The sequence below is a fragment of the Typopeltis vanoorti genome, chromosome 12 (genome assembly GCF_054136105.1).
Source record: "Typopeltis vanoorti isolate ZY-2024b chromosome 12, IOZ_Tvanoo_1.0, whole genome shotgun sequence".
NCBI classification, from domain to species: Eukaryota; Metazoa; Arthropoda; class Arachnida; order Uropygi; family Thelyphonidae; genus Typopeltis; species Typopeltis vanoorti.
Genome location: NC_143560.1, coordinates 5462283 through 5489911, shown reverse-complemented (window position 1 = coordinate 5489911; position 27629 = coordinate 5462283). Strand labels below are relative to the sequence as shown.

Below are 27629 nucleotides of genomic sequence, written 5' to 3'. Positions count from 1 at the left end.
CACTTGTTGAGCCGTCTCTCATCACTGCGTGTCGCTTAATTAGTGATACCCTTCGGCCAGCTATCTATGATTGGCTGCCAGTGGAGATTGAATTGCCCACTCATTCTCCAAAAATTAGATAGGGCTAAACGGCCTAGCCTACTCCCTATACGCGAATAAAAAAGGCGTTAGCTGATTTTTTTTTAAAATTTATTATCATTTGTAACAAAAATGAAATAAAATCAGCTAACGCCCATGTTGGTCCCCGTATAGGGAGTAGGCAGGGCTGTTTACCCTATCTAACTTTGGAGACTGAGTGGGCAGCTCAATCTCCACTGGTAGCCAATCAGAGAGGTAGCTGACCCAAAGCTATCACTGATTCATCGGTACGCAGTGAAGAAGGCGGCAAGCTAGTGCCGCCATCTCGTGGTCTCTAACCCTAACACAATATTTTTAATGTCTGAAAATAGTGTGGGTTCTACGGTCGATTTTCTTGAGTTTACGGGACGAAAAACCCGATTTTCCGGGAGAAAAAACCCGCTACCCAGAAATCGACTAACTCGGGAACCGGCCGAAAAAAAGGCTTAGAAAAAGTTCCTCTAGTCGGCGACTAGATTTGAACCACCAAATCCTTTCTTCGTGCGGTCAAGCGCTGTAGAGTGCAAACGTCATTTCTACTGAGCTACACAGGCTCATTTGTAAAATTTGAATCGTTTGGACAATTATTAAAACAGTTCCATTTTAAAGGAAATCGGAATACTTCAACAAATTTTAGTAAATATCCTAAATGCCAAACTTTATTGCATTCAAAAAAGGCCAGAATATAATTATTACTTTCTACAATATACACTCCATGCGAATTTGTTAATAACAATTTATCTTAATGATTTGAAAAACGGTCATCGATTTTCCTCCTAATAGTGTTACAGCGACATCTTTGGAGTTTCAGCAGTACTATCTTGAAGTTGTAGCGGTATCTTATACTGAAAGATGTAGGATTTTGTCTTGCTGTATGTGGGAGGAGTGAAAGTTTTGTCTTTGATTATAAAGCTGCTTCAGTGTATTGAGTGTCCTGTCATGTATGCCACCGGTAAGTGTAATAATACCCACGCTTTTATCACTCGACTGCAAAAGACCTGAGTTCGTTTCTCGTCAAGTTTTTTTTTTTTTTTTAATAAATTATATGTAGACTTTAGGGCCGAATTTAGACTTGCTGAGGCTTTCAGCTATACAAAACCCAAAGGCCTCCACTGTTTTAAATTACATCAGCTGGTCTTTTTGCATTTTTATTTGAGGTCCCGGCAGATTGCGAGTTCCTAAGCTGTAGCTTTTTTTAGCTTATACGTAAATCCGGCACTTGTAGACTTTTTTTTCAAATGAATATGAATTAGCCGAATCTCATGCGGTGGTATCAGTTTTTTTTCTTTCTTTCCGAAACTCAAGTTTTTTCGTGCCGCATATCGACGGATTGGCCAGAACATGCAGTTAACAGAGCGAAATATGCTGCGCAGGTGATAATGTAATAATAACAACAATAATTTCATCACCCACCCAATTTTTGTTTATTAAAATTTATGTATTAACATCTGATTAAGAAGCGAATGAATGACTGTTAATCTATATTTCGGCTATTAAGGATGATGACAATGCAAAGGGTATTTTTATTTTCCAGGACAATGCGAAGTGGTGTCACGTTGTTCTCTTCTCTAACTGCCGTTTAAAAAATGTATGTGTTGAAGACGTAAGCCGATGTCTGTAGGTTTGAATATGCTAATCGAAATAAAAATAAACCGATACATTAATATTCTCTGCCCAATAGATTCCAGGAAGTTCGGGTATATAAATGATGACTTTACGGATTGATTTTTTTTTTTTTTTTTTTTTTTGTTTGGTTAGAGTAATATGAAACTACATGAAAATGACAGACAGGAATATATATTGGATGTGGACATGAAAGCAGAGTTGATGATGATGATGAAGCAAGATATGAACTGCATGAGAAATGAGATGAAAAGAATTAGAGACATACATGGAAGAGTGAATAAGAACAGAAGGAAAGATGGACATGCAAAAGATATATTGAATGATTTGAGAGTGGTTCTCAATGGAGAATCCATTATTACTGGTGTGGTGAATGAGAAGATGCACAAGGTTTGTTTTCCCAGTGGTAGAATGGAGAGAGTGATTGAAGCGGTGGACATGAGGAATAAGAGAGCACAAGAGTTGGTGGTTGTAGTAGGAACAAATGATTTGGATGGGAACAAGGAAAATGCCAGATTGGATATAAGGAGATTATTAAGGAGAGTAAAAGATAACAGTGTGGTAGGAAAGGTAGTCAGTGTGTTGCCAAGGTATGATAGTGATGAATTGAGGAGGCAGGCAAAGATTATGAATGATATGTTAGCGCAGTTATGTGAGTGTGAGTGAGAATGGAGTGCATTTTGTGAATGTGTGGGAGGAATTTGAGGGACGGATGGAATTGTATAAAGAAGATGGGCTGCATTTAAATGGTTTTGGTGTGAGTCTGCTGGAGAGATTGTTACTGGCAGGAGAAATAATGACTGTAATGAATATATCTGAGGTGGTGGGAAGTGATATTAAAGAGAAAAAAGTAAGGTAGGGAGAGGTATTTGTTCAGTTGCAAATGGGGAGGTGAATATTATGAATGAAGTAAATGAGAGAGTGGAGGTACAACACGAACAGGGAAACAGGGGGAGTCAGGGTGAACGGGGAGAAACTTTATGAAACATGCGAGTGTTGAATTCAGAAGTGAATGTGTAAGCGGACAAACACAAATTGAGATGGCCTGGGATGGGTGGAAAGAGTTTAGGTGTGAAGAAAGTTGTAGAATTGGTAGTAATATAGAGGAAGTGACAGGGGAAGGTATTGAAGAGTCACATTGCAGGAGTTATGTTCTTAGGACTTGTAGAAGAAGTAATGATTTATTATGTTTATTCACTAATGCTAGAAGTATTCAAAATAAGGGGAACGAAATTGTTGCTTTGCTCGAGTCTGTTCGCCCCAAAATTGTTGGTATAAGTGAGACGTGGTTAGATGACAATGACATCCTGACAGGAATAGAGATGAACAGATATGATATTTTTCATGAAGATAGACAGGGAAGAAAGGGAGGAGGAGTACTGTTAATGGTAGCAGATGAGTTGTGCCCATCTGAGGTGGAATTGCAAGGTGCAAATAGTGGTCATGGTTTTGAGGCCATGTGGTGTGAGGTAGAAGTTGACAGGATGAAATATTTAGTTGGGTGTTGCTATAGACTTGGTAATATGGAGGGTAATGAGAAGGAAATGTATAGGCAAATTGGCCTAGCTAGCAAGAAACGAGTTATCATTATGGGCGACTTTAATTATGGTAATATAGACTGGAAGCAAGAGACTGCATCTGGGAGTAAAGAAAATGAATTTTTGGAGTTTTTGAAAGATAATTACCTTAGGCAGCACGTAACGGGGAGGGTACACGAGGATCAAGAGTATTGGATTTGATCATCTCATCAGATGATGTTATTATAAATGAGGTGTCAAATCTTCCACCAGTTGGTGAGAGTGACCACGAGGTGATCACGTGCAGGGTGACCAGTCATTCGAGGACGTCTGTTAGAAAGGGATATATGTGGAATTATAAGACTGGTAATTATGAAAAGCTCAGGAAACAGCTTGCGATAATAAATTGGAAAGAGGAACTGGATGGAAAGGATATCAGTGCTGCTTGGGCCATACTCAAGAACTATTTAGTGGAGGCAATATCAGAGTGTATTCCAAGGGTCAAGAGGGTAAACAGAGTGGGTGTAAAATGGATGAATCAAGAGATAAGGTATGCAATATGGAAGAAGAAGGTATTATGAAGAAACACAAAATGAGTATATATAACAACCAGTTGTATGAGAAGTACAAAGAGCAGGCGAGTAAGGTAACTAGCTTGATAAAGGTAGCAAAAATGCAGTATGAGCAGCAGTTAGCTAAAGCGGCCAAAAAAAATCCTAAGGAGTTTTTTCGATATGTCACCAGTAGAAGAAAGAATGATTATGGTAGAATGGGATTGATTGGTGAAAGCAGAGGAATGATAACCGCTGCAGAGGATATAGTTGAGATATTTAGTGAGCAATTTCTAAAGGTATTTCATTCTTGTGAATGTGACATCATGCAGAACTTGAAAGCAGTGGGAGAGGTGGAGGAGGAGGAACAGTTAGTAAGTGAACAGAAGGTATATGAGGAATTGAATAGACTTGATGTAAATAAGGCTGTGGGACTTGATGCTATTTCACCACGTGTCTTGAGGGAATGTGCCAGAGAGTTAACAACAGCTTTTGTATATCTTTTCAACATGAGTCTCTCACTGGGTCAAGTTCCAAAAGAATGGAAAGAGGGTAAAATTGTTCCAATTCATAAGGGAGGTGATAAGAGTGAGGCTTTGAATTATAGACCAGTCTGTGTGTCTGGAGTTGTGGTCAAGGTATTAGAGAAGTTAGTTAGGAATAAAGTTCAGAATTGGGTTGACAACAGATAAACACTCTTTGGTGGCCAGCATGGATTTACTAAAGGAAAATCGTGCTTTAGCAACCTGCTTACTTTTTATAATAAAGTGACAAATGCGTTGGATAAGGGTATTGCATATATAGTGGTATATTTAGATTTTGCAAAGGCATTTGATAAATTGCCACATGACAAGCTGGTAATTAAATTGGAACGGATGGAGCTGAACAGTAGATTGGTTCACTGGATTGGAGATTGGTTGTCTGATAGGTATCAGCGAGTTGTCTGTGGAGGAGCGATATCCCAGAAAAGGAAAGTTACTAGTGGTGTACCTCAAGGGTCTGTTTTGGGTCCATTGCTGTTTAATTTGTATGTAAATGATATCTGGAGAGGCCTGAATGGTGATGTGCAGTTGTTTGCAGATGATGCAAAGTTGGGCAGAGCTATCAGGAGTAGTGTTGATGCTTTAGCTTTGCAAGAGGACTTGAATACACTGTCTGAATGGGTAAATAAGTGGGGATGTCAATTCAATGTTTCAAAGTGTAAGGTTTTGAAATTTGGGAAGCAGAGATGGGATGTAAATTACACAATCGGTGAAAATATCTTGAAAGAGGTAGAGGAAATGAGAGATCTGGGAGTGATTGTAGACAAGGACCTAAAATTTCGGGGACATGTTACTAAAATAGTGAAGACAACACAGCGGATAATGGGAATGATGCGGAGGACATTGACTTGTAGAAGTAAGGATGTTATGGTTCCTTTGTATAAGGCTTTGATCAGGCCACATATGGATTACTGTGCACAGATCTGGTCACCTGGTTTTCAAAAAGATGAAATTGCATTGGAAAAAGTTCAGAGGCGATTGACTAAGGTGGTTTCTGGTCTCTGGAATGTAGAGTATGAAGACAGATTGACAAAATACAATTTGCAGAAATTGGTGGATAGAAGGAAGAGGGGGGGGATATGATTGAGACATATAGGCTGTTAAGTGGTTATTACCAGATTAACATCGGGGAGGTTTTGCACAAAATGGGTGAGGATAGCAGGAGAACAAGAGGTCATTCCTGGAAGCTGTATAAGGAGGGTGTGAGCAAGGGAGTGAGGAGCAGGTTTTTTGCATGGAGAGTGGTAGCGATTGGAATGCTTTACCCGAGAGTGTGGTGTGTGCAGAGCAGTGAATATATTTAAGTCGCAGTATGATAAACTGTGTGTATAACAGTGGACCTCCCATGGTGAGTCGTTGACTCCATGGAGGTTTTTATAATAATAATAATAAATACAAACATTAATATTTGAATAATGTTTTGGTTTTGTTTTTTATAGTAATTGCATACCAATTTAAAATTAATAAAATATAAAGTTTTATAGCATTTTCTATATTCTTGCATTTCTAGAAGAAGCACAGAATACTTCTACCTCAACAGTTCCTTCAGATGGAGAGCTTGAAATTAAAGTTAAGAAATGTAAGGTTTTAAAAAAATATTCAGTTATATGTGCTGATATATAATGTGTTTATATATTTACTTATTTAATTTCTAATTAGCATAATCAGCTGTCAACCTGATCAACAGAAGAGAATATGCTATATGAATTGTAGCCCACTAGGCTGTTTGGCTCAAAGTAGGTTACATAATACATAGCTGAATGCTGCTGTAGAGCAGGGTCAACTAAAGATGATTAGAACTGCATAAGTACATTAACATTATGGATACAAGAAGGGCTGTTATTGCTGCTGTTATGGGTGATTTTGACTGTGGACATATAGACTGGAGGGAGGAGAAAGCATGCTAGATGACGGAAAAAATAATTTAGTACTGAGGATCATCTTCCTTAAGTAGCACTTTATGGAAGAGACTTGGTGCAAAAATATTAGGTTTGATAATAACCTCTGAGAACCTGACTGTAAATGTAGTAATTATTATTCTTCAAGCTGAAGGCACTCAGGTAGCATCAACTACAAGGACAGCTAAAAGCTGTCCTTGGTATGAGAAGTGATCAAGGAAATTTTTAGAGTATGCCATAACTGACTGCATTCCCATAGTCAGGAAGCTATGAAAAATTGAGGAAGAACGATCTGAGTTCAGGCCAAATATGGAATCAGGTTTTTACATTAAGACAGATGGTTGAGAAATCATGGGAATAAGAGGATCAATATTTAATTTTCATAGCTCTGGAAAAGGCATATGAGAAAGCTGTTTAAAAGTGTACAATTATATGGTATAAATGGAACATCAGCTTTCAGTATTTAAAGATGTAGACGAAGATGGTTTGAATATGCACAAGGATGTATGCTATCCCTAGTCATCATGGTGTTATCATTTAAATGCATCATATTATGAAAGAAAGAAGCATTAAACTTTAGCAAAGTTGGGGATATTCAACTCTTTACTTTATGCTGATGATGTTATATTGGAGACCTCCACATAGCCTTTAAAGGAATGCGGAGAACCGACCAGGGCTTCTGACCTAATGTCCAATCCTCACCTTCTCGTGGTGCACCCTGTTGGGTATCTACTTTGATACTGAACGAACGAGGATGGGCTGGCAATTTGGGATTTAGCCGACCAAATTGTATTCTTATTGGTTAAACCAAAATAAAAAATGATGGTACAACATGACAAAATTTCATGCCGGCTGGGGCGTCGCCTGGTTAAACAAGGCCCCCGTTGTTTTCGCCAGGGAACCAGGGCGAACAGCGAAAAGTCAGCTACTGGAACAAATCTGAAAACAAACCCCAACTCAACATCACTAGAGTTAAAGATCGGTACTATCAACGTAAGAAGCCTGAATGGCAAAGAAATGGAGCTAGCTGAGGTATTAGATAAGTACCAGATCGACATAATAGGGGTGACTGAAACAAAAAAGACCAAAACTGGTGAGATCTTTCTGAGCAATAAATACAAAATGTTATATTCAGGCAATGACAATCAAGGAAAAGAAGGAGTAGCCATAGTATTCAACACAAAATACGAGGCTAATCTTCTTGAATGGCAGTCAGTCTCAAGTAGAGTAATGTGGGCAAATATGAGAATGGGGAACTCGACAATGAGACTTATTTGTGCCTATGGTCCCACAGAAGGTTCTTCTAAGGTAGAAGTGGAGGAATTTTTTGAGGCTTTAGAAAAAGCAACTGACACAATGAAAAAGGAAAAGTTGGTCCTTGTTGGGGATCTAAATAGTAGAGTAGGAAATGATTGTAAGACATACAAAAATATTTTGGGAAAATTTGGAGAAAAGAGCAAAGCTAATAATAATGGCAAATATCTGTTGGCTTTCTGCTCAGGACATGGACTGGTTATTACTAACACCATGTTCCAACATAAAAATGTGCACAAATTCACATGGAGAGAAGAGGCTAGGAATAAGAAAAGTCTCATTGACTATGTTATTGTTGATAGTGATGTTTTCTCCCTGGTGCAGGACACTAGAGTGTACAGAGGATTTGAAATTGGAAGTGATCAATATTTAGTCTTGAGCAGGATAAAATTGAATTTCATATTGAAAAGAATAACATGTAAGAAAGTTTTAAACCGAATAAAAGTTGAGCAGCTCTCAGATGTGAACTGTAGACTAAAATACAGAAATATTATTGAAAAGAAAATGAAAGAGTTTGAGAACAGGAATCAAACCTTGGAGATTCAGTGGCAAACTCTGAAGGAAACATTGATTGATTCTGCCAGAGAGGCATGTGGTGAGGTTGTGTGCAAGGATAAAAAAATCAGAACTCCCTGGTGGACACAGGAAGTTAAAGAGGCAGTCAAGGAAAAGAAGAAAGCATATCAAAAGTTCCTGGCAAATAAGTCAGCTTTTACTCTTACAGAATACAGAGACAAATGTAAGAAAGCTAAACAGTGTGTAAAACTAGCTAAACAAAAGTCATGGGAGGACTTTGGCAAGAATATAGAAAATAAATATCAAGAAGGTGGCAAAATATTCTGGAGGTTGTTGAAGAAGCTTAGGAATGGAGGAAAGAGTGCTGTAAAAGGAATTAGAGATGATAAAGGTGAAATGAAAACAGGAGAAAAAGATATCCTTGAAGTATGGAGTAATTACTTTGAAAAACTGCTAAATGAAACAAGCAGTGATGACAGCACAGTGATAAAAAACACTGACCAGGCATGCAGTCAGGAATACATATCCATACTTGAAGTAGAAAAAGCCATCAAAGGCTTGAAATGTGGAAAGGCAGCAGGAGTAGATGATATTCAACCAGAAATGCTGAAGTATCGTGGTATAACAGTCTTACAGTGGCTGCACTGCATAGTTTAGAAAGCCTGGACAGAGGGACGAATTTCCGATGATTGGAGTAGAGCTCTCATAGTACCCATATATAAAAAGGGAAATAAAACTGAATGTGAGAATTACAGAGGTATTTCCCTACTGAGTGTTCCTGGCAAGATCTATGCAAGTATACTTGAGAAACGGTTGAGAAGAATTGTGGAAGAAAAGCTTGGTGAAGAACAAGCTCGATTCAGGCCAAATAGAGGCTGTCAAGATCAGATCTTCACTTTACGACAAATAGTCGAGAAAGCATGGGAATATAACAAAGATCTGTATTTAAGTTTTGTCGATTTGGAAAAGGCATATGACAAGGTGCCAAGAGAGAAGCTATTCAATATGCTGCAGTTATATGGTATCAATGGGGCATTATATCAAGCAATACTTAGTCTTTATTTGAGTTGTGAGTCAGCAGTTAGAATTGAAGGAAGTAGAGGAAGATGGTTTAATGTTAAATCTGGTGTGAGACAAGGATGTACATTATCCCCTCTGTTATTCATTATCTATATGGATCACATTATGAAGGGATGTGGTATTAAACCTGATATCAAAATTGGAGATGTTAATGTCAGCTCTTTGCTTTATGCGGATGATGTTATACTTCTAAATAAATCCGCTACAAGTCTGCAAGATTCTCTGACTAAATTGAATAGCTGTTGTAATAGATATGGTATGAAGGTCAGCAATAAAAAGACAAAGACAATGAAAATAGGCAGAATCATTGAAAATGTCAACTGTGTTGTGAATGGAGAACCTGTGGAACAAGTAAAACATTTCAGCTACTTAGGCACAATTTTTACTGAAGATGGTAAACTAAATATAGAAATAGACAACAGAATCAGCAAAGCTGGTATCGTGGGAAGTCAATTGAATAAATTCATATGGAATAAGAAAGAAATTAGTCGGAACATTAAATTAGCTGTATACAAGACTGTGTTCAAACCAATTTTAACTTATGGATTTGAGAGCTGGGTCAGAAGTAAAACACTTGACCAAAGACTAGAGACCGCAGATATGAGAGTTCTGAGAAAGATTAGAGGCGTGAACAGATGGCATCAATGGCAATATCATATTAAAAATGAGGATATTAGGAAAGAACTTGACATTGTCAGCATCCAGGAATGCGTTAGCAGAGCTAATCTCAGATGGTATGGTCACTTAAATAGAATGGGAGAAGAAAGATTAGCAAAACAAGTGTTCTCTGCCAGGTTGGCAGGAAAACGACCCAGAGGAAGACCAAGATATAGGTGGATTGATACAGTACAAAGTGCCTTAGATGATAGAAATATAAGATCTGATAATGTTGGAGTCTTGACAAGTAACAGACTGATTTGAAGGAAAATTGTAGATAGGAAGTTAGTAATGATGTAATTTTTTCATGTAGTACTGTCATATCCTGTACACCCCTTGAGGGTACATAGCAGGAATTTGATGATGATGATGATGTTATATTGTTAAAATCCAGTGCGAGTCTTCAGGATGACCAGCCAAATTGAATAAAGGTGAATAAAGAGGTTTAGTATGAAAATCAACAATAAAAAGATAAAATACTGAAAATATTCAGTAATTTGGGAAATATCAGTTGTATTCTCAATGAGAAATCTATAGAACAAGTAAAATACTTCCACTATTTAGCTACAATTTTTAGTGAAGATGGCAAATTAAATTGGAAATAAACAACAGAATAAACAGCTGTTTTGGGTGGGGAGTCAGCCAGTTGAATAAATATACATAGAATAATAAAAAATTAGCCAAACACCAAACCAGTATACAATACAAGACAGTATATTGTATACTATCCAATTTTAACTTTTGGTTGATAGTTGGATTGGAAATAAAGCAGCTTATCAGACTCTAAATCCATAGGCATGAGAGCTCAGAAAAATTAGAGAAGTCCTTAGAAGGCATCAGTGACAAAATCATCTTAAAAATTAAGATATTAAAGAAAATTTAGCATTCAGAAATGTCTGTGCAGAACTGATCTAGGCTTGACTATACAACAATAGCCTGCTCTGCGATACCTGCTATGTAAACAATATCATGTGACCTAGTGGGCAGTGTCACTGGAAGTGACTGCACATAAGACAAGGAACAAATGCACCATTACATAGAAGAAGAGTATAAATCATTCTGTGGCCAACTTGGAAACACATTCAATTTCAAAAAAGGAAAGAAGCCAAGTAAAATCCAGAAAACATGCCACCTATTACACATATAAAGTAATAATAAAAATAACATGGCATTATTAAAATATGTACACAACAAAAGTAAATGTACTAATAATGACTATTAATAGTTTCATCATTTCTATTTGTTACACATATGAACATTGTTTTTTTTTTATTTTTGTTCCTCTTATGTATAAGAATGCGATTGTTGTCATTCTGCTATAATTTCTTTGGGAATACCTTTCTGAGAGTAACTTGGCCTGTGTAAATAACTAATTTTCTTCCTACTAAACTAAATTGAAAGTTGAAATAAAAAAGGACTTTATAAAGTTACCATTTTGCTGGAGAAACCTAATAAGTTATATTGCATGCTGAATATTCTTTTGTTACAGTTATTGATGAAGATATCGCTGGTAGTATTTCTTTTCACTTCCAGTAATGAAACTTAACATCAAATATATGTAAATGTGTAATGTGGGATTTCCCTTGATGTGGAAATATCAGCTGCTATTCCTTTTTATATAGATGTTGCTTCACTAAAATAAATGCTGGTTTCACAGCCACAAAAGTAATCCAAGAAAACTGAACACTACACAACTCGCATCAGATGAACCCAAAACAAATCTTTAAAAGGTACTTGTTGGCTGCATTTCTAGTACTGGTATTTGCATATTTTGGGGCATTTCTTGGTTAGCTCTCGAGGGTCGCACTGTGCCCTCAAGAGTTAATCTGACCATTTAAAGTCAGTAAAACAAATCATCATCCCAATACAAAAAAAAAAAATCCAAAAAACATGCAAATACCAGCACCAGAAACACAGCCAACAGGTACCAAACACTTCTCCCTTGCAACCTTGAAGCCTGATGTACACCCACCCACTCTGTCCCATCTCAAAAAACACACCCACCTAAAAAACACCCATTCATTTGAACATATTACACATATGTTTTATGCTTAAAAACATGCCATGCCCCTACCCACCCATTTCCATCTGAAAACATCCCCTGTCCTGACCACTACATCACATTTATTCACCTTCTCCAGCTCAAAACACCCTTACTCCCCACCTCAAAAACATCTCCACCCACTTTTTCCAGGTCAAAAAACACCCACCTCAAAAAACACCCACTCTGTCTGCACCTCATAATTCACACTAAATAAAATATGAAGTGCAAACAGGGCAGATGTTTTTTCCACAAAACAGCAACACGAGTTGCTGTTTTGTGTGGGGGGGGGGGGGATCTGTTTCTAAAAACAGATTCACAAAAAGCAATTTCCCCATATATGCATGCATGCATGTTTCTACATATTGTTTGTAGCAACATGCATGCATGCATATATATCCTCATCATGCTACATTCTTCATTAAAAAAATTAACTGTAATTCTTAATAAATAATACAAACACATGTAAAGTAACAAAACAATCATCACAAACAAGAGCACAATAAAAAGAATCTTACAACCAAGTCACTTAAAAAAACTTCACTAAAGAGAAGCATGAAAACAAATAACCTGCCACCCTGCTAAAATAATAAAAAAAAAAACATTTTTTCTTCTGCATGATGGTAAATAATAGTTAATAATCTTCCACTTGGTGGCAAGCTGGTTGCCATAGTGACGTCACTTCCAGTGATGTTTAAAACATACCACCCACTAGGTCATATATTGTTTATGTAGCAAGCATTGGGGAGCAGACTTTTGTTATACAGTCATACTCTGATCTAAGCTGATATGGTCACTTAAACAGAAAGGAAAAGGAAAGGCTTGCAAAAAGGTGTTTCATGTTTCAAGTTTTGTGTTTCAAGACCCAGAGAATGACTGAGATTTAAGAAGATTGATACTTCTTAAATGATGGAAATGATGGATTAGTTTAGAAAAAAAAATGTCAGTAGGAAGCTGGTAAGAATGAAAATTTAATCACATAGTACACAAGGGATATGACAAGAAACGGCAAGGTTGTACATGAAAATTGTGAGAGTGTGAATGTAGAAAGTGTGAATGATAGTATAAATGGTTTCTCAGAGAACAAAAAAGATGAGATAGATGCATTGAGTGAGATCGTGTTGTTGAATAGTGCGATAGAAAGAGCAAAACAGCAGCTAGAGTGCATGAACAAAAGTAGACTGAATGAACCAACCAATAATAAAAGGTATGACAGGAAAAATAGACGTATGAATGTGAACATGAACAAAATGAAGGATAGAGTGCTGTATGGAGACTCGTTAGTACGAGGTGTGTTAGTAGAGGATTTGACAAAATCGTACCAACCTGGTGCGACCATAAAGGACGTAACTGCGTCTATTAGAGAGCAAAAGGAAAGGGTGAAAGAAATGATTGTTGTGGCAGGTACGAATGATTTGAAAGGAGATAAAATGGAAATGATAGAAGACCTGAATGAATTGTTTGAGGTAGCAAAGGAAAAGAGTGAGAGAGTTAGAATGATTAGTCTTTTGCCACGGTATGACAGTGAAATGTTTAAAAGGAGGGCTATAATTGCAAATGACTTTATGCGTGGGTTATGTATGACGAGTGGTGTGGAATTTGTGGATGTGTGGAGTGAGTTTGATGGGCGAAAGGATCTGTATAAGATGGATGGCTTGCATTTGAATGGTTACGGTGTAAGAAGACTTGAAAGTGTTGCTGAATGTAGTGGATGTGCAAATTCAGGGAAACTAGATTTGTTAAGGGGGGGGAGTAGAGATACAGTCCTTATGGAGGCAGTTGAATGTAAGAATGAATATAATATGCCAGAGCAAATAAGGACAACAAATCTGAGTGGGATAGTTAATATAAGGCATCAAGGTAGAGTTGGGGCTAATGGGGGTCTTAAATTCATGTACACTAACACTAGGAGTATTAGGAACAAGAAGGAAGAGTTTTTGGCAATGGTTGGCACTTCCAGACCACAGGTTATAGGTATTAGTGAAACATGGCTGACTGTAGATGATATAACTAGTGGGATTGAATGTGATGGGTATAGTGTGTTCAGGAATGACAGAGAGAATAAAATGGGGGGAGGAGTATTGTTGATGATAGCTGATGAGCTCCAGCCAAGGAGAATAGAAGTTGAATTGCAGGATAGAGAAAAGAGCACATTTGAGGCCATTTGGTGTGAGATTGTGGCTAGCAGAACTAAATATACAATTGGGTGCTGCTATAGACCAGGTGATGGAAAAGATGGTGGTGACAGTATGCACAAGCAAATAGAAGAAATGGGTGGAAGGAGGATGATTATTATGGGAGATTTCAACTATGGTCGCATTGATTGGAGTGAGGAGAGGACACACGGGAGGAAGGAACTGGATTTTATGCGGTTATTAAGGGATAACTATCTGCGACAGCATGTAATGGAAAATACTAGGGGTCAGAGAGTGCTTGACCTAGTAATTACATCTGAGGATTTGGCTGTAACAAATATTACCACATTGCCACCAATCGGTGAGAGTGATCATAGGGTCTTAACTTGGGAGGTGGCTAAAGGTGTAGAATTTTCAATTAAGACAGGGTACATGTGGAATTATCGGGCTGGAAAGTATGACAAGCTTAGGAGTTTGATTGGTTCAGTGCCATGGCATGTACAACTGCAAGGACTAGAAGTTGATAGTGCATGGGAGGTAGTTAAGAAGTGCTTGCATGAAGCAATGGCTGACTGTATACCTAGAGTCCGAATAATAAATCAAGTAGGGGTTAAATGGATGAATAACACCATTAAGCTTGAGTTGCAAAAAAAGAAACAACTATGGAGGGAATTTAAGGAGAAGGGTGACCGGCAGGCACATGAACGGTATAAAGCACAGGCCAGAAGGGTGACGAGTGTGGTAAGAAAAGCAAAAAAGGATTACGAAAGAACATTGGCCATGCAGGCTAAAGAGAATCCTAAACAGTTTTTTAGATATGTAGCAAGTAAAAGGAAAAATGTACATGGCAGATTGATTTTAAAGAATACCGATGGTAGGGAGGTAACTGAATCAGTTGAGATAGTTGAGTTACTGAGTGAGCACTTTGCAAAAGTATATCATCCAGGTGGTGGCATTGCAGAAACGAATAAACCAGTAGATTATATGGGAATTGTGGTTAATGAAGTGGAGGTGAGTAGTCTATTGCATAACCTCAATGTCAATACATCTGTGGGATTGGATGGTATACCAACTCGTGTTGTACGAGAAGCAGCTAAAGAATTGTCAGTACCCTTGACCATTTTGTTTAATTTGAGTCTCGGGTCTGGGTTAGTCCCGAGCGGGTGGAAAGAGGGGAAAATAGTTCCACTGCATAAAGGTGGTTCCAAGACTGCTGTAGTAAATTACCGACCGATTAGCATATCAGGAATCATTGTCAAGGTCTTAGAGAAAATAGTCAAGAGGAAAATACAAGATTGGGTAGAAGAAAATGGGATACTGTATCGGGGACAGCATGGTTTTGTGAAGGGTAGGTCATGCCTCAGTAACTTGCTCACGTATTATAACACAGTGACGGCTGAACTGGATAAGGGTAATTGGTTTATGGTGATTCTACTGGACCTTGCCAAGGCCTTTGACAGGATTCCACATGGAATTCTAATCAGTAAATTGCAGCATATGGGAATGGACATAGGGTTGGTGAGATGGATAGGAGGGTGGTTGACGGAGAGATATCAGAGAGTGGTTTACTCGGGAGTAGAGTCCACAAGACGGCCTGTGACTAGTGGTGTGCCACAAGGATCTGTTCTTGGACCACTGCTGTTTAATTTGTTCATAAATGATATAGGAAATGACCTGTGAGGAACAGTTCATTTGTTTGCGGATGATGCGAAGTTGGGTAGGGCAATAGTGAATGCAGATGACGTCAAAATTTTGCAGGATGATTTGGATAGATTGGAGGTCTGGGCTAAGGAGAATGGATGTCAGTTTAATGTGGCAAAATGTAAGGTTATGCATTTTGGGGTGAAAAGATTGGCGGCAGTTTACTGCATTGGTGGAACCGTGCTCCAGGAAATTGATGAGGCACGAGATTTAGGAGTGTTGGTAGATAAGGAATTGAAATTTAGGGGACACATTGCAAAAGTGACCAAAACAGCTCATCAAATCACTTGGTTGCTGAAGAATACGATGACAAGCAGAGACAAGCAGGTTATTGTTCCTCTGTAACGAGCCTTGATAAGACCCCATCTAGACTACTGTGCTCAGATTTGGTCACCTAGGTTTCTTCTTGATGGGGAGGAGGTGGAGAGGATCCAGAGGCGAGTGACCAAGATGATAGCAGGTCTGTGGAATGAACCGTATGAGAACAGGTTGAGGATTTGTGGGTTGCAAAAATTGGTTGATAGGCGAAGGAGGGGAGATATGATTGAGACATTCAAATTACTGAAGGGTTTCTATAAAATTAATTCAGAAGATATTTTTGAGAACAGGGCTGGTTTTGGGAGGACTAGGGGACATCCATGGAAACTGGGCAAAAGTGTGGTTAGTAAAGGTGTTAGAACTGGGTTCTTTACTTTTAGAGTAGTGAATGAGTGGAATGCGCTCCCTGAGTCTGTGGTGGATGCTGTGACAGTGAATGAGTTTAAGGCGAGGTATGATAGATACTGTATGAATGTCAAATAGTTGTGATGAATATGATTTGGGGCCTCCCTCGATGAGTCCAATGACTCCCTGGAGTTGCCCGTAATAATAGTAATAATAATAGTAATAGTACTGTACTGTGCATAGTATTATGTACTTAATTGTACATATCAGGAATTTGATGATGGTTAAAAAACTTTCTAAGAACAGATTCACTTTCAAGTTAGCTAATCTGTCTGAAATTCTATTAGGATTATGCTAATGTATTTCTAAGACATGACAGCAAATACTTCTGCTCACTACTTTTGTTAAATGTGTGCTTTTAGTCCTTTCTTAATGCTAAATATATAGATTTTACATAGCCAGTTCATAAAATATAAATATATTTATTTTGCTAGTAATTTCATTTGATAGTGACATCCTAATGCATGGTTTACAAACTTCTTAAACAGATGTCTCCCCCCTTTCCCTGCACACACACACACACACACATATATTACTTTTTTTTTTTTCTTTTTTTTTTGTAAAAACAAAATCTCTCATTGTTTTTCAGAAAACAGTATTGACCTATAGTTTATTATTATTAATAAAAGTCTAATCTTTAATCCCTTATTTCTGGCATCTTGGAACTGATTGGTAGAATTTTAAGAAGTATCACCTTATTCCCACATATTTTCATATCAACAAAATTTTTTATATTTTGCCATCTACAAAAGACAAACTGTCACCTCTATCATTAGCTGGTGTTTACCAGGTACCTTGTGAATGTAATCTGACATACTTTGGGTAGACAGGCTGTTCTGTGGAAAAAAGAATTAATGAACGTCAATATTATATTGAATACATGAAACCTCAAAGTCTGGTCTGACACAACATAGTATTGACACTAAACACAATATCTGGTGGGATAAAGCTCATCTTCTCCATACAAGCAGTTTTAAATTTATGAATGCCTTTTCAAAGAAAGTTGGGAAACCCTTTGACATCAGCCAAATCAATAAGAACGATTGTTTCTCTCTCTCTCCCAAAAGTTTGGGAGATTCTCATTTTATGTAACCATCAAAAATAGTTTTTAATAATATTATTTATTAATATTAATTTCTAGCACACAGCAATAGTTTTTAATTGGTAAACCACCAATTGTTGTATGTACCTTGTATTCCTGTTACTTTGATTTGCTTGTTTCTCTATGTACTGATGATGTACTGTTATTTTCAGTATGAAATAGTCTGTACTTTCATTTCATTAAAGTTAATTACTGTGGTTATTGTGTAATTTGTTGTTGACTAATGATGTACTATTATTTTCAGTATGATTTAATTACATGATAACCAAAGCTAATTACTTTGGTTATCATGTAATTTGTTGTTTATTATTATTATAAGTGAACTCCACGAAATTAAAAAAAACTCATCTAATCTAATTTTCTTAGTATGTATTTTATTTTAATAAGATTCTTACGAATTTTTGATAGTACGCTATTATATATCAAACCAGACTAAACGTGAAATAGCACAGATATATTTATTTAAAATATTACAACTATAAATCTAATCAATTTTAATCTAATCATTCTAATCAGTTCTAGTATTAGTACATTAGGGAATTTTTGGTGCATTTTGACCACATTGTTTAAGTCTCGGCTCTGGGTTAGTCCCAAAGGGGTGGAGGGGGGAGGGAATAGTTCCATCTCAAGACTGATGTAGCAAGTTACTGACCGATCAGAATATCAGGAGTTGTCAAGTTCAGAGAAGCTAGTCAAGAGCAAAATACAGGAATAGATGGACAGAAATGGGATACTGTATGGGGAGCAACATGGTTTTGTGAAATTCATTTTAGAAATTATGGACTTTACAACCATGTTATGAATAACTCTTTTAATTTTCTGACGTTTCGATCTTCATATTAAGATCATCATCTGGAGTACAAATATACAAGTACAAGCCGAGTTACATTACACACAGTAAGCTAGAGACACAATGATTTGATCACTGGTTATTCTACTGGCATGACCTCTAGTGAAAAAATAAAAAATAAAGTAAAATAAATTACAAATTAATTAATTATTTAGAAACTACATCAGAGCTAAATTCTATTTGAGGTAACATGAGAAAAACATTCTTTCTTTCTTATAGATAGTCTTCTTTCTGTAACAATGATGTCCTATTTTTAACATTACAATTGTTATTTGGGATTCTGGATTACCTTCAGTCCTGTTTATAGTTACTCTTAGAAAGGTTGAATATGTGCCTTCCATATGCTAGGGATTTTTAGACCATCAATATTGTTCAGATTGGAGTGGTTGATAAGAATCTCACAGACTTTCTTAAAAATGCATTCATACCATGCTTTGGTGTGATGTAAACAACTGGTGCTTTTCCAGTCAATTCTATATAAAGTGTTCAGGGCATGATCTGAAAGGCCAGCTTCACCATAGTTATTATATTTAATGTGTTGTTTATGTTCTTTTTGTCTCATAAGAATTGTGCGTCCTCTTTTCCCTATATGAGGTATGTTACAGGTGCAATAAATATGGTATACTCCAAGGTGGACCAGTGGAGGGAGTGGGTCTTTGGATGAGTTGCATAAGCTTTTTAATTTTGTAGGAGGTTTAAAGGTGGCTTTGAGGTTGTATTTTTGTAGTATTCTGTTTATTTTATCTAATGTCCTTTAATGTAAGGAATGGTTATAGTTTTATTGTAGTCTGGTTTATCTTTGTTTTTTTATTGAGGGCTTCTAGAGAATTTTGTTAATAGTGTTTTGGCTATAACCATTTTTTAGAAAAGTATTGTTGATAACTTTAAATTCGTCTTTCAGAGCTTGTTCACTGGAACAGATATTCAAATACTCTAAAAAAACAGGGCTTTGAAGATCTGCTCCAGTGAACAAGCTCTGAAAGACAAATTTAAAGTTATCAGCAATACTTTTCTAAAAAATAGTTACAGCCAAAATGCTATTAACAAAATTCTCTACAAGACCTCAATAAAAAAACAAAGATAAACCAGACTACAATAAAACTATAACCATTCCTTACATTAAAGGGACATCAGATAAAATAAACAGAATACTACAAAAATACAACCTCAAAGGCAGCTTTAAGCCTCCTGCAAAATTAAAAAGCTTACTCAACTCATCCAAAGACCCACTCCCTCCACTGGTCCACCTTGGAGTATACCATATTTATTGCACCTGTAATATACCTTATATAGGGGAAACAGGACGCACAATTCCTATCAGACAAAAAGAACATAAACAATACATTAAATATAATAACTATGGTGAAGCTGGCCTTTCAGATCATGCCCTGAACACTTTATATAGAATTGACTGGAAAAGCACCAGTTGTTTACATCACACCAAAGCATGGTATGAATGCAAATTTAAGGACTCCCGTGAGATCCTTATCAACCACCCCAATCTGAACAATAATGATGGTCTAGAAATCCCAAGCATATAGATGGCACAGAGTCACTCTTTCTCTCTAAGAGTTAACTATAAACAGGACTGTAGGTAATCCAGAATCCTAAATCTAAAATAAGTAATGTTAAAAATAGGACATCATTGTTACTGAAAGAAGACTATCTATAAGAAAGAATGTTTTTCTCATGTTACCTCAAATAGAATTTAGCTTTGATGTAGTTTCTAAATAATTAATTTGTAATTTTTTACTTTTATTTTATTTATTTTTTTCACTAGAGGTCATGCCAGTAGAATAACCGGTGATCAAATCATTGTTTCTCTAGCTTACTGTGTGTAATGTAACTCAGCTTGTACTTGTATATTTGTATATACTCAAGATGATGATCTTAATATGAAGATCGAAACATCGGGAAATTAAAAGAGTTATTTATAACACGGTTGTAAAGGCCATAATTTCTAAAACGAATGCTGATCACCGTGCAAACACTAAAAGAAAGGATGGTTTTTTGAAAGGTAGGTCATGCCTCGATAACTTGCTCATTCTTTATAATACCGTTACAACTGAGTTGGATAAAGGTTTTTTATTTATTTATTTTTTTTTTATTATGTTGGGCCCATACACAAGAGGTTGATTGGTCAACCTATAGTACATTAGTACCGTGTATGGGTGGTGGGTTGAGAAAGGAGGAATTTGTTTACACTTGATTTGAATGGCTTTAAATTGTATTCCTTGGGAAACACAGCAGGTGGGAGACTGTTCCACAGTGCAGCAGTTGCAGGGATGAAGGAAGAGGAAAAGAAACTTGTTCTGTTTGTTTCTAGGTGTACTGTGAAGGGATGTTGTGCAGAAGTTGCACATGTTCCAATGAGCTTTGTACTGAGTGGAGGAATTATTGATGTTATTTCGGATGAGTATTTCCCATGGAAATATTTGTAGAATATACATACTGCAGAGACCATACGTCTGTGAAATTGGGGGGAGAGAGTTGGTAAGGGATGGATCATTGATAAGTCTAATTGCTCTCCTCTGTATTGAGTCGAGCATTTTGAGAGAATTTTTAGGGGCCCCATTCCATATGTGGGAGCAGTATTCAATAGCTGGGAAGATTTGTGATTTGTATAATGTTAGTAGCTGTTTGGGGGGTTAAGTAACGTCTTGAGCCAAAGAGAAATCCTAGATTTTTTGAGGCTGAGGATGCAATGGTTGTGATATGTTGATGCCAGGAGAGGTTTGATGTGAGGGTGATTCCAAGTAGCGAGATCTAGGACTGTCTGGAAATTTGGGTATCATCAAAAAGGATACTGGGAAAAAATGATTATTTTTATGGGAAATAGTACAGAACTGGGTTTTATTGGCGTTGAAATTTATGAGGTTATCCAAACCCAATTGGATGGCTTGGAGATCGGTGTTGAGGGTGGTGGTTGATGTTCTGTTGGTTGAGGTAAGTTGTGAAGGATAAGGCTTATCAAATGCAAGCGAGGAGTGAAGTGTGTTGTCATTCGCAAAACTGTGTATTGGGTTGGAGGTCAATTGCAGTAGGTCATTGATATATAGCAGGAAGAGGGTTGGTGAGAGGACAGAACTTTGTGGAACCCCAGCATTAATTGAGGGTGAGAGGATAGGGAGCCGTTCACCATCACACACAGTGTGCATCCAGACAGAAAGCTGGCAATCCAACTACAGAAGTCCTGGGTCAGACCAAATGATGGTAGTTTGTCTAGTAGGCCTTTGTGGCAGACCCGGTCAAAGGCTTTGGAGATATCTAGTGCAACCACTTCAAACCTCTCCATACCATTTGTCCAGAGATGGGTGACGTATGTGAGTAGATCTCCTGTTGATCGGCAGTGGCGGAATCCATACTGGCGGCCATTAATTTGATGAGTGTTTTCAATATAGTGTAGGAGTTGGGAATTGATTATTTTTTCTATTACTTTTGACAGGACTGAGGTAAGCGAGATAGGCCGGTAATTGGATGGCAGTGATTTGTCACCCTTCTTGGGAATGGGCTGAATATAGGCCAATTTCCGGTTTATGGGATAGATTTCCTGTGAAGTAAGAGAGTATATAGGTGACAGAGGATAGGGGCCAATTCTGGAGCACAAACCTTCAGAACAATTGGGGGAATGCCATCAGGGCCAGGAGACTTGTGTGTGTCTAATTTGGACAATATTTTTCTGATCTCATCCTGGCAAAAGGATATAGGGAGGGGCATTGTATGTTGGATCTCTGGAATGGTTGGGGGACATTTACCATCATCAGTTATGCATGCATTTGAAGCAAAGTATGAAGCCAGAAGATTGGCTAAAATTGGCTTTTTCTGTGGGTGATGAGGCAGTAAAGCCATCTGGGTATGATAGGGGTGGGAATAGTGTTGGACAGAAGTTACGGCCAATTGCTTTGGCGAGACCAAAAGGCTCGGCTGCTGTTTGGACAGGCTGCTAGTTTCCTGCTTTTTTGCTCTTTCTCTTGTTTTGGAAGCGTTGATTGTTTTTTTGCATCTATTAGAGGCTTCGGTGTAAGCTTTGAAGGAGGATGAGGTTCTTGATTTCAGTAGTTGTGGTATGTCTGGTGTTTCATCTCTACAGCCTTGGCACATAAATATGTGCCAAGGCTGTAGAGCATAACATAAATAATGGGTTTACAGTGATACTGCTGGCCTTTGCAAAAGCCTTTGACAGGATACCACATGAAATTCTAATCAGTAAATTGCAGTACATGGGGATGAATATAGTGTCAGTGAGGTGGATAAGAGGGTGGTTGGAAAGATAATGGAGAGTAGTTTATTCAGGAGTAGAGTCAGTCCAGAAGAATGCCTGTGATTAGTGCCATGCGACAGGGCTCTGTATTTGAACCAGTACTGTTTAATTTGTACATTAATAAAATAGGAAAGGATCTCAGAGGAACTGTTCAGGTGTTTGCTGATGATGCAAAATTGGGTAGAGCAATAGTTAATGTAGATATTAAAATTTTGCAGGATGATTTGTATAGACTGGCAATTTGGTTAAAGGAGAATGGATGTCAGTTTAATGTGGCAAAGTGTAAGTTTGTGCATTTTGGGGTGAAAAAATTACCAGCTGTATATCTCATTGATGGAACTGTACTCCAGAAAATTGGCAAAGACAGCAGAGATCTAGGAGCATTTTTGGATAAGAGAATTAAAGTTTAGCGGACATATAACAAAAGTGGAAAACCAGTTCACTGGATTACTTGGTTACTGAAGAATACTTTGATGACCTGAGACAGGCAAGTAATTATTTCTCTTTATTGAGCCTTTATGAGACCCCATCTTGACTACCATGTGTAGATCTGGTAACCTGGGTTTCTTGGAGATGAGAAAAAGGTGGAGATGATCCAGAGGTGAGTGACCAGGATGGTAGCAGATCTATGAATGAACCTTATGAGAGCAGACTGAAGATTTGTGGGTTACAGAAATTGGTTGACAGGTGGAAAGGGGTGATATGAATTGAGATATACAAATTACCAAAGGGTTTTTACAGAGGAAATTTTTCAAAACAGTTCTGTGGTGGTAGAACTAGCACCAGCCTTGGAAACTGAACAAGAATGTTAAAATTGGATTTTTTGCTTGGAGAGTGGTGTATGAGTGGAATAGGTTGCCAGAATTAGTTGTAGGTGCCATTACTGTGAGTGACTTCAAAGCAAAGTATGGTACATACTGCCCAAATGTTGGATAGTGCTTGGCATAATGTTTAGGGCCTCCCTCAATGAGTCTAATGACTCCACGGAATAGCCTGTAATAATATTAATGAAAATGAATATTGAATGAGATGGCTGGGCTTGTTCTTCAGCATGTAGTTTTGCAAAACATGAAGTGTTTTAATGCTGTATTGCATTGGAATAAGTGGGATGGAATATTGAGTACATGTTGCAGGAATTGTGCTCAAAATAAACAATAATAATGACCATTGCTTCCAGTGGTGCACCTAGAGAGAGGCTAGGGGGCTCTGGCTCGTCCCAAAGGGAAAAAATCGATAAAACATTTTCCAAAAATCTTTTTTAATTAAAATTCTTTTTTTAATTTTATTTATGTTGTGTCGTGTCTTCTGTTTCTATACTACTTATGAATTAGCGCTCGTTGCAGATGCTCAGTCATAGGTTGTATGCGATGAGTAGTATGTGTATTCTCAAACCGTCTATTCAATTCGGGGGGCCCTCCACACCACCAAGATCAAATCCTGAGTGTGCTACTGATTGCTTCACTTTCCCACAGTTTAATGAACACTGTCCTAATGCAAATTTTATTGCTCTCTCTCACTCAGACAGCTGTTTTCCTTGGAAATTTATGGAGGATATGTATTTATAGTAACTGCAAACTTTATGCTGCTGCAGAAATTCAGAAGAGATCTAAAGGAGCTGAAAATGGTCAAAGGGATAAAAGCATAAGATTTATAATTTGTCTCTTCTTTCCATTGTGACTTGGCACTGTTCTTTTTACATTTTTACAGCCATCATCCCCAAGTTGTATAATAAGAATATCTCCACTCTGTTGTTTAGAGAGATTTTTTTTAATTTTCTAAGTATTTGTATGAATAAATTTTCCAAATAGGTTTGAAACCAAATCATGTTGAATTACACTATCTTCTCTTCTACCTCTGCAGTTTTCTTTAGAAATTTAGTCTGTGCTGTCATAGTATCACAAATATTGAAATTATGTTATGATTTATATATATTGGATTAATTAAGTTCAGTTACTTCCTTTCATTATCGATTTAAGTTTGTCAGATTAGTACATATAGAAAATCACTTCATGTAATTAATATATTTGTGTGTAATCTGTTCATTAAAGTTATCATTAATAAGGCTTTCATTTTTTAAAACTCTGCCTCAGTGATTTGAAAAATGTTAATGATTAGTATATTTATCTATATTAGCATCAGAAAAGATATCTGAAAATTTGCATATTGTTGCCAATGAACCATCATTAGCATGCTATAGACTTCAAGAACACATACAGAAGTCTCTCCCACAGCTAGTATTAAAAAGGGTATGTATTTATTACCTGATTTTTTTAAAATATCATTTTCATTTTTAAAAATTTGAAATATGAAATATCAAAATGATGGAGAGTTGTTCCCTTTCTCGATGAGTCTTGAACTCCCTGGATGTGTTATTATTATTATTACATAACACCTCCAGGGAGTTCAAGACTCATCAAGAAAGGGAACAACTCTCCATCTCCACCAACCTCAACTATCTTCATCTACACCAACGGCATCTACTGCCGACCACCATCACTAGAATTTTCACAAACAAACATCCACGCCCATGGCGGCATTCGAACCTGCAGCCTTTTAGCTGGAGAGCTGATATGCTGACCATTAATTTGTACAGCAATTTAAATAGTAAAATTTGTCAGTATATGCTGATCAGGAAGTCAAAATTAGAGTACTTACCATATCATAGATCACTGGAATTTATGCTAATCTTTCAGTGTGGTATGCTTCTCTATACCAGTTGTTTGTAGTGGTGTTATTGCATCAGCAGGTAGTGTACTCACTAGCTAGGAAGGGATTTCTTGAAATTAAAGGGTAGATTTCTCTTGCTCAGTATAATGAAATATTAGTTTTCATCCCTTATAAGTAAGTAATTTTTCCTTTAATTTCTGGGATAAATAAGATGTTATATATTTCAAGCAGAAGAAATAGTTGAGTTACTGAATAATCACTTGGTGGATGTTATAGTTGCCTGTGTGCCAGTTTGATGTGAGAATAGATAAACTGCAAGTGCTCAGCATATTACAAAATATCATTGTGAATGCATCAATAGGATTGGATGGGATAATAGTCTGCTTGGTATGAGAATTGATAGTGCCTCTGACCAAGCTGTTGAAGTTTCAACTCTGGCAAGGTCCTTAAGGAGTTAAAAAATAGCATGATAGTTCCATTATATAAAGGAATTTCCAAGACAGTAGTAAATTACACACTGCTTAGTATTCTCTGGAGCAATGGTAAAGTATTGGAAAAGTCAGAATTAGGTGGATAGGAATACAGTACTCTGGAAAGGAAGGAGTCATCATTTTGTGAAGGGATAGGTCTTGACAGGCAAAGTAAATAAATGAAAAGGCTAAACATGATACTGCTAGTCTTTGCAACAGCATTTAATCGGATAAATTCTGTAGTGCTTTTTGTTCCCAAATAAAACTGTTACACTCTTACACAATTTCCAAATGACCCACTGTTCTCTTGTCTTTTGTAGAGTAGCTGCAAAATGTTTATTTTGCAGCTACACTACAAAAAATTAAGTTTACTAGTGAAGAAATTCATTAGAAAACTGTGCACTATTGTGAATTATTCCTGTGGTCCTTACAAGTTTACTGTAATGAGAGCTAGCTATAGTTGGTTTACGCACCTTGTTTTTTTTTTTTTTATATCTACAAGCTGAACTTTGCTGATGATGTTGATTGGTATTATCTCTGCTTTCAAATTAATTGTCTTCTCCTCTACAGATACATATCAAAAAAGTTACTTATATAAAACATTGATATATTCATAATGGCATGTACATTTGGTTTACTGTTTAGTATTATTCTTCAGGAATAGAGAAATGATAATCCCAAGTCTCCAGTCTCTTTCACATCATAGTCTTTACCTAAAAATGTACTAATAATATGAATGTTACAATACTGCTGCATCATTTGCAATACTCTGAGAAAAAAAAGTCTTTCCATTGTTTTATCAAAACTTTTCAGCCCCCCCCCTCATATATTCATATCACTCCCGTGCACACATGGGATTGCTAAACTTATTACCCACCAGTGTTGAATGTGTGAACAGGTGGTTAAGTAGAAATGTTTTTTTGAATGACTGGAGAATGTAGGCCTTAGGGAAAACTGAAGATTATTCTAAAGAACAGAAGTAAACAGAATGAAAAAAGTATGAGACGTTGGTTTGGTGTACTTGAAGTTGGCAGTGAATGGATGATGAACAATAGTAGCATGTATGTTTGCAGGCTTTTGGAAAAGTGGCGGAATGTTCATGGTAACAACACACATTAAAATACTTATAAAACAAGTGACAGAATGTCTGAGAAAGTGACTGGCATGAATTAGTGGAGAAGTCATCATTTAACTAATTATCATATTTTGCTTGTATCAAGCACATTTAAGGAAGATTTTGCACAACCTGAGATTTGAGAACAATTAAAATAATCTTAAAAGAGCCTAAAAGGCTTCATTTGTTGCTTCTGAAAGTTAATTTTCAAAACAGACATTCTTTCATGGCCAAATAGTAAAACCATTTTGAATATTTATTATCCTTTCTTTAAGATCATTTTCTGATTTTAGGCCCTTTTCCCACATATGTTTTTCACTGACTGACGGAACTTTCAAACAAGGGATTTCATGATAGTGCTCTTCTAAGGTTTCAGCTTGATCTCTGATGAAAGAGTCAGCAGTTCTTAACAGCTGTTGGGCCAACAAACCTTTATTAAAACACGAATAAAAGATGTATATATGGGCTCCTGGACACGCTTTGTCATATAGTAGAGCAAGACCAAGGCAAATATCATGCCTGAGCAGGGCCGCATTTATATGTTTTGGAGGACTTGGTGCAACATCATTATGAGACCTCAAAAGAACAAGTCTATTTCAGTTAATCAAATTCATGTGCATTTTTTTTTTAATTGAAAATAAAAGTCAATATTTTCATAACTCATTTTAATAAAAATAAAAATAACACAACATTGGTATACATATATTTGCATTTAAAAAAAGTAGAAAATAAATGCGTTCAAATTTAAAT

The 27629-nt window shown here is 36.9% G+C and overlaps 1 protein-coding gene across 1 annotated transcript in view; it reads left to right on the top strand.

Annotated features, from left to right (window-relative positions):
• Positions 1-936: 936 nt before the first annotated feature.
• Positions 937-27629, top strand: part of LOC150100556 (BLOC-1-related complex subunit 8 homolog) — a 54075-nt gene continuing 27382 nt past the window's right edge. Inside the window, exons 1-3 of the mRNA XM_090402050.1 lie at positions 937-1069; positions 5861-5929; positions 24762-24874. Coding sequence (XP_090258176.1) covers positions 1057-1069; positions 5861-5929; positions 24762-24874 — 195 coding nt within the window. The 5' untranslated portion in view covers positions 937-1056. The remainder of the gene's footprint in view (positions 1070-5860; positions 5930-24761; positions 24875-27629) is intronic.